Here is a 6,467-nt window from a genome sequence, read left to right as displayed (position 1 = left end):
CCTCCGCTAAATTGAACTATTTCAGCCATCTGTTCTTTTTTCCTCAGTTGTTTTTCATCCTTTAATGGGATGTCAGCTTTGACCAAAATTACCTTTTGTTGCCGATCCCTGATTGCTTTTTAACCAGGTGGCCATTTCAGAGGGCTGTTAAGAGTCAAACATTTCTGTAGATCTGGAATCACATGTAGACCAGGCTTTTAACTTCAAAATCTATTAGTTGAATTCACATTTCATCTCCCTTGGTGGGATTTTAACTCACCACCCAGAATTTAACCTTGGTCTCTGAATTAGTGGTGCATTTGCTTGTTTTGGCCACTCCTAGTGGATAGTGAAGTCAATATTCTGACTTCACGAGACATTTTCTCTGAATTTACTATTGCAATTCTTGGTGATTGTGTCATGTTGATAGCTCTATGTAATGGTCCCCCTATTGAGAGAAAACGTTCTTTTGAAGATTTTTGTTTGACCACCACTTAGTGGGTTTTTTCTTACGGACGCTGTCAGTCCATTCCCGAGAAATATCTACCCATGTATTTCTGGTATCATCCTAAATCTTCTGTACACACTTTTCATTGTGTCTACTGTATATTATTTTTATCTAATATGATGGCCAGAGCTGCTTTTTCAATGAAAGTGCAGTACAGGTTTAGAGTAAGTTATTCAAGCCTCTCTGTAGAAATAAAGCCTGCTGCTCAGTTTGGGTTTTTGTAGCCCTGTGAACCCATGATGCAATTTTGAGTGATTTGGTATATCTGTACTCATGATATCCCGTAGTTTCTCTATCCATGCATCTTTTAAGTTCTAAGCTGTTTCCTTATTCCAACCAAAGTATACCACCACGCAACTACTGATTGCAGAATCCCTGCGGAGTTGGAAAGAGGCCATTGAGTCTGCACTGACCCTCTGAAGAGCATACTACCCAGTCCCTGTAACCTGCATTTACCACGGCTAATCCTAGCCAGCGCGTCTTTGCAACTGTGGGAGCAAACAGGAGAACCTGGTGGAAACCCATGCTATACCAGGAACATATACAAACTCCACACATAGTCATCAAAGGCTGGAATTGAACTTGGGTCCCTGGCACTGAGACAGCAGTGCTAACCAGAGAGCCACTATGCTGCTCTTTTATGTTGAGCCTCATTTGCTAATTAAAAAGCTGTTGGAAAATCTCAGCAGGTCTGGCAGCATCTGTGAAGGAAAAACCATTAATGTTTCCGGTCTGGTGACTCATCTTCCGTTCTGAAGATGGGTCACTGGACTGGAAATGTTAACTCTGTTTTTCCCTTCACAGATGCTGCCAGACCTGCTGAGATTTTCCAGCAGCTTTGTTTTTTGTTCATTTGCTAATTATTTGCCTCGCTGTACATTGTGTTTAAGTGGCGATTGGAAAGACATTTTAACTCATTTGTAGCAATGTTTTTGTTGCTTAATATTGAAGTGTGACAACACAGGTTTCCAGAGTTCCAATAATTCATAAGTTGTGTAAATGATACACATTAGCTTGTTAGGATGGGCACGAAAACTAAGGAAGACTTGCTATGAAATATTTGTGCAGAATAAAACAGTTGTGTTGCCTGTATATCAAACCTCATTCAGTTAGCTCCTACATAATATGGTTTCATAGTTTATTATAGCTTTGTGTTTTGATCTGCTTTGTCATCTTGCTGATGTTTTTTAAAAAAAAACTATCAAAATGGGGAGGTGTCTGGCCATGCTAAATTGCCCATAGTGTCCAGCGATGTGTAGATGTGTAATCATGGATATTGCAGGGTTATGGTGATAGGGTAGGGAATGGGTCTAGGTGAGATGCTCCTTGGAGGGTAGGTATGGACATGGGCCAAATGGCCTGCTTCCACAATGTCAGAATTCTATAATTCTAAAAATATACCTTCAGTGAATCATGCCCATTAACGAGGATAGATCTAAATTACATGAAAATAAAATTCTAATGTCAATAAACAATTTAATCTGTAGCATTGATATGCAGAATAAATAGCTTTTGCTGAAAATACTTAGCTTAATACATGTAATACAGAATTGGATTCTGGCCTTTTGGCCAGGGTGACTGAAGACAAATCAAGTGAGATGCAGGAAGGGAGAATACTCGAGCTGAAGAGGACCTAAAAAAGTTTTGTATGAGATGTTGAGGCAAAGCCAGTAGTAATTGGCCACACAGTTTGCTCAATAAATTGTTTTTATTCAACGAACTGAGCCATGGACAAAATCAGCCTTTCGCAGAAATGAGGGTTTTCTGACAGTGGCCTGAGGTATTGAAAAGTTGCATGTTAGCAGTGCTGCTGCTACGAAATGGAATTCTCTTCGGTCATGCAAATGCAACTATAATGTTACTAGTCTGTACAAATGTCTTGGGAGGAAAATTGAGCCAGTGGCAAAGAAGTTGACGTTAAGGAAGCAAGTGAATATGTAAGTTGTAATGCAGCAAGGCAGTACAACAATACAGAAACAAAGTTGCTGGAAAAGCTCAGCAGGGCTGATAGCATCTATGAAGGAGAAAAGGAAAGCGTTCATGTTTATGGTCTGACTCAACGTTAACTTTTTTCCTTTGCAGATGCTGCCACATCCGCTGAGCTTTTCCAGCAACTTTGTTTTTGTTCCTGGTTTACATCTGCCACAGCTCTTTCAGGTTTTGTTTTGGTTCAACAATACAGACGGGTTGTGGATTTTGCTCACCACATGCGAGATTATACCATTGAAGGCTGGGCATATGTATAGTGGGGGAAAAGTTTCAAGGCTATTAGAAATACTTGAGTTGCAACTTGATAAAATGGTATTTAACGGCACAGGAAGAGGCCACTGTGCGTCGTATCTGCATCTGCTGTGTAACGAGCCATCCCATTTCGTCTACTTTCCAGCATTTTGTGCATAGCCTCCTGCAGGTTATGGTACTCATACAGTAACTACAGTGCGGAAGTAGGCCATTTAGCCCATTGAGTCGAGGAGATGTGAGATCATCCCATCCCTGTAACCGTGCATTTCCCAAGGTCAATCCACGTAATTTACACACCTTCGGACTGTGGGAGAAAAATGGAGCACGTGGAGGAAGCCCATGCAGCATTGGGGTTCCTGAGACTGAGGCAGCAGTGCTAACCACTGAGCCACTGTTTGTACCAGGGCGTGGAAGAACGTAGTTCCTTGCTCTTTGCTAAATCAGTTATTTCATTTCAGCAAAAAGCAGAAATTTTGGTATCATAACGCCCAGGGCCAATTATATTGGGCGGAGGTGTTAAAATCTGAGAACTGTGGAGTCGCAGAAATGGTGAGTACTAAAGTAAAAAGTTTATAATATTGTTCCTTCAAGCGGATTAAGCTTAAAATGAAAATGGCAAGACCGGGAATTAAAAATCCTCGTACTGAAGTATAGCTAGGAAATAATGCACAGGGCAGACACTGTCCAAACTTTTAGATTTTTGATTTCTTTATCCCTAATCATAACATGAGAACAGCTTATTCTCGGTGCTAAATAAAAACCAAAAGAACTGTGGATGCTGGAAATCTGAAAAATTACTGGAAAAGCTTAGAATTCCTGGGACCATCTGTGGAGAGAAAGCAAGAGTTAATGTTTCAGAGATGGTAGGAACTGCAGATGCCTAGGCCCTTCTTCAGAAATGAAAGTTTCTGAAATGCAAGTTAATGTTTCGGGTCGAGTGGCCCTACCTCAGTCGCCAACTCTGATTTCTCTATAGATGCTGCTCGACCTGCAGAACATTTCCAGCAATTTCTGCTTTCGCTCCTTGTTCACAACTCCATATTTATATAGCAGGCGAAATGCAAAAGGGCCAACATCAATTGGAAGACAAATGCAACAACTGTTGATATATATATATTATACATATGTATATATTTCAGCAGTTATATATATGTCAATACAGTTTAAGTGACGAATCATCAGTAAAATTACACCGTTTTAAAAGTTTCAAATGTTTATGTAATTTAGTAAAGTTGCAGGAGCAATGGCCAATGCGTGTAAAAATACTATTTATAAATAGCTAAGTAGGCAACGTTAATTAGAAAATAGGGAAATACCCGGAGTGTGGAGTAAGAGAGAGAATAAACAGTAGAGTACCGGAGAGAGCCAGATTGTGAGATTAAGTTTTTGGAGGGTGTCACTGCGCCGATGTGGGTGTGTTGGGAAATGTTTGAAACATTTCACTGGCGGCAGCTCGGGGGCGGTGCAAGCTCGGCGTCTGCAACAATAAATAGCAGCACCAGGAAACGCTCGGGACCTTTGGGATGGTCCGAGTGATGCCAGGGGTCAGGCCCTGACTCTCTTCCACTCTCCCTTCACTGTTTCGGCTGCACCGAATGGCCTCCCGGATTCTGTTACTTAGCCGGCGCGGCTTAACCCCACGCTGTCAGCAGGCAGCCGCCGAGAGTTTGCAGTGGAACCGGCTCCCGCGATATAGCTCGGGGCTCGCGGCCGGCGGGGGTTACCATGGTAACAGGGCCCCGGCCTCGGGCCTGCAGCCCCCAAAGCAGCGGCTTGACGCCGAGCGGGAGACGGAGCGGAGCCGGCTGCCCACCACCGGAGCGTCACTGGTGGATGCCAGGAGGCTGCTAACCCTGGCCTACCCGGAGCGGTGGCCGCTCTCAGGTAAGCGCTGCCATCCGGGAGAGGGTATGGAGCGGAACCGGGTCAGTGCTTCCCCTCTTTGGGGGTCGGAGGTGGTGACATCCGCGTCCAGAATATTCCTCAGATCAGCCGCTGAGCCTCGTCAGCACCATTTCCCAATTTATGTTTAGCTCACCTTCACTCTCTCTCTCTCTCTCTCTCACACACACACACACGCCCCGTCATCAGAAATCTCACTTGTCTGCTGAGCTGCATTAACCGATTGGGCAATACCATGAAATGATGCTAGAGAATTACATGCCCATCATGCTTTTTCGAAAAGAAATGCTCCCAAGAGAGGATGTCAATTTCCCGGGCAGCAATTTCTTGTGTCCTCAATATTATTGTCAGTTTCTAAAGCTGCAGGCGGAAACTCGATTGTAAAAGGGCATGTGTTTTCACGGTTGTGGTATTCAATCAAGGGAGTTGGCTGTATTTGTGCATCAGCAGCCAGTTCTGTGTAATAAATTGCCCATTAATCGACCCCCTTATCTTTGCAGTACAGTCAGCCTGCCCTTGAGTTGCTCTGATATCTACAAGTTTGTATTGTTTTCTCTCCCTAGCTGCTGTGGGCTTCTTGGGTGTGTCCAGCCTGGTGACCATGTCTGCTCCCTTCTTTTTGGGAAAAGTTATTGATACCATTTATATGAATCCTGTTGGAGAGAATGTAACTGGGAGCCTGACCTCACTGTGTGCTATATTGAGTGGTGTCTTCATTTGTGGAGCTGCTGCCAATGCTGTCCGTGTCTACCTCATGCAGATTTCAGGTAAGAAAATGTCTGTGCAACAATTTGACTGCAAGGGACTTCTGGTGTTTGCATGCTTGTGGAGGAAAATACAGTGCATGTATCGTAAGGTTCCACAAAAATAGAACTGAATTTTAGAATAGCGATATAAGACACTGAGGCCATCGGGCCAAATTGATGGTCAGAACCAACTCCATCTCACCTCTGAGATAACAAGGTGTAGAGCTGGATGAACACAGCATGCCAAGTGGCATCAGAATGGGATAACATCCCAAGAGAAGGGTCTTGGCCCGAAACGTCAGCCTTCATGCTCATCTGATGCTGCTTGGGCTGCTGTGTTCATCCAGCTCTAAACCTTGTTATCTTTCATGCTTTTATGTTTTTTTTATTCAAAGGTATTCATGTAATTCATCTAACTACTCTTGGAAAACATGCAATTGTTATCAATCTCTTGGTAAAGTTTCTTAAATTCCCTGTTGGCCTTGTGACTATGTATAACCCATTTCAATGTTAAACTACCTATTCCAAATTTAACTCTGACAAGCCTTTCAGAGTTTAAGATCGCAACAAAACCACACTTTTCCAGACACCAGAGCCCTAGCCGTTCTTGATAGTTGAAACCCACCTGTCAAGTTTCCTTGTAAATCTGTTCTACACTTTCTCCCATGCTTCGCTGTCCCTTTTGTAATCTGGAGATCAAAACCGTACACCGTATCCCCCAAGTTCGGTTTAACTGACTCAATGTAAGTTTTAACAAACCTCTCTGGTTTTGAATTCTATTCCTTAGAGCTTTGTTAATGCACACTTCTATTATTAATAAAACCAAAAAAAAATGGAGGCTGGAAATATGAAAATAAAATAAATTGCTGGAGAAACTCAGCTGGTCTGGCAGCACCTGTGGAGAAGAGGCAGAGTACATGTTTCAGGACCTTTCTTCAGAACGTCAGAATTTTCCCATATTATGGTCTGCGTTGTCTTTCTCTTTGACTTAGCAATATCCATCCTTTTGTCTGCTGCCTGCTCCTCCTTCACTTGTCACTTACTCTCCCCCCCCCAGCAAATTCACCACATTTTTAAAACTACTATGGTCT

General features: G+C 43.0%; 1 protein-coding gene across 3 annotated transcripts in view; it reads left to right on the top strand.

The window, feature by feature from the left end:
• The first annotated feature begins 4,178 nt into the window (after positions 1-4,178).
• The window catches only part of abcb10 (ATP-binding cassette, sub-family B (MDR/TAP), member 10), a 33,745-nt gene continuing 31,456 nt past the window's right edge, over positions 4,179-6,467 (top strand). The window contains exons 1-2 of one of the 3 annotated variants that reach the window (XM_059648290.1): positions 4,179-4,612; positions 5,194-5,397. In XM_059648290.1, the coding sequence (XP_059504273.1) occupies positions 4,324-4,612; positions 5,194-5,397 (493 nt within the window). In that variant the 5' untranslated portion in view covers positions 4,179-4,323. The remainder of the gene's footprint in view (positions 4,613-5,193; positions 5,398-6,467) is intronic. The other 2 variants (XM_048536288.2, XM_048536289.2) reach the window with 2 other exon arrangements.

Source organism: Stegostoma tigrinum, chromosome 9, assembly GCF_030684315.1.
Source record: "Stegostoma tigrinum isolate sSteTig4 chromosome 9, sSteTig4.hap1, whole genome shotgun sequence".
In the NCBI taxonomy this organism is placed as follows: domain Eukaryota; kingdom Metazoa; phylum Chordata; class Chondrichthyes; order Orectolobiformes; family Stegostomatidae; genus Stegostoma; species Stegostoma tigrinum.
The sequence above is the reverse complement of the archived record's forward strand: the minus strand, read 5'-3'. Positions and strand labels throughout refer to the sequence as shown.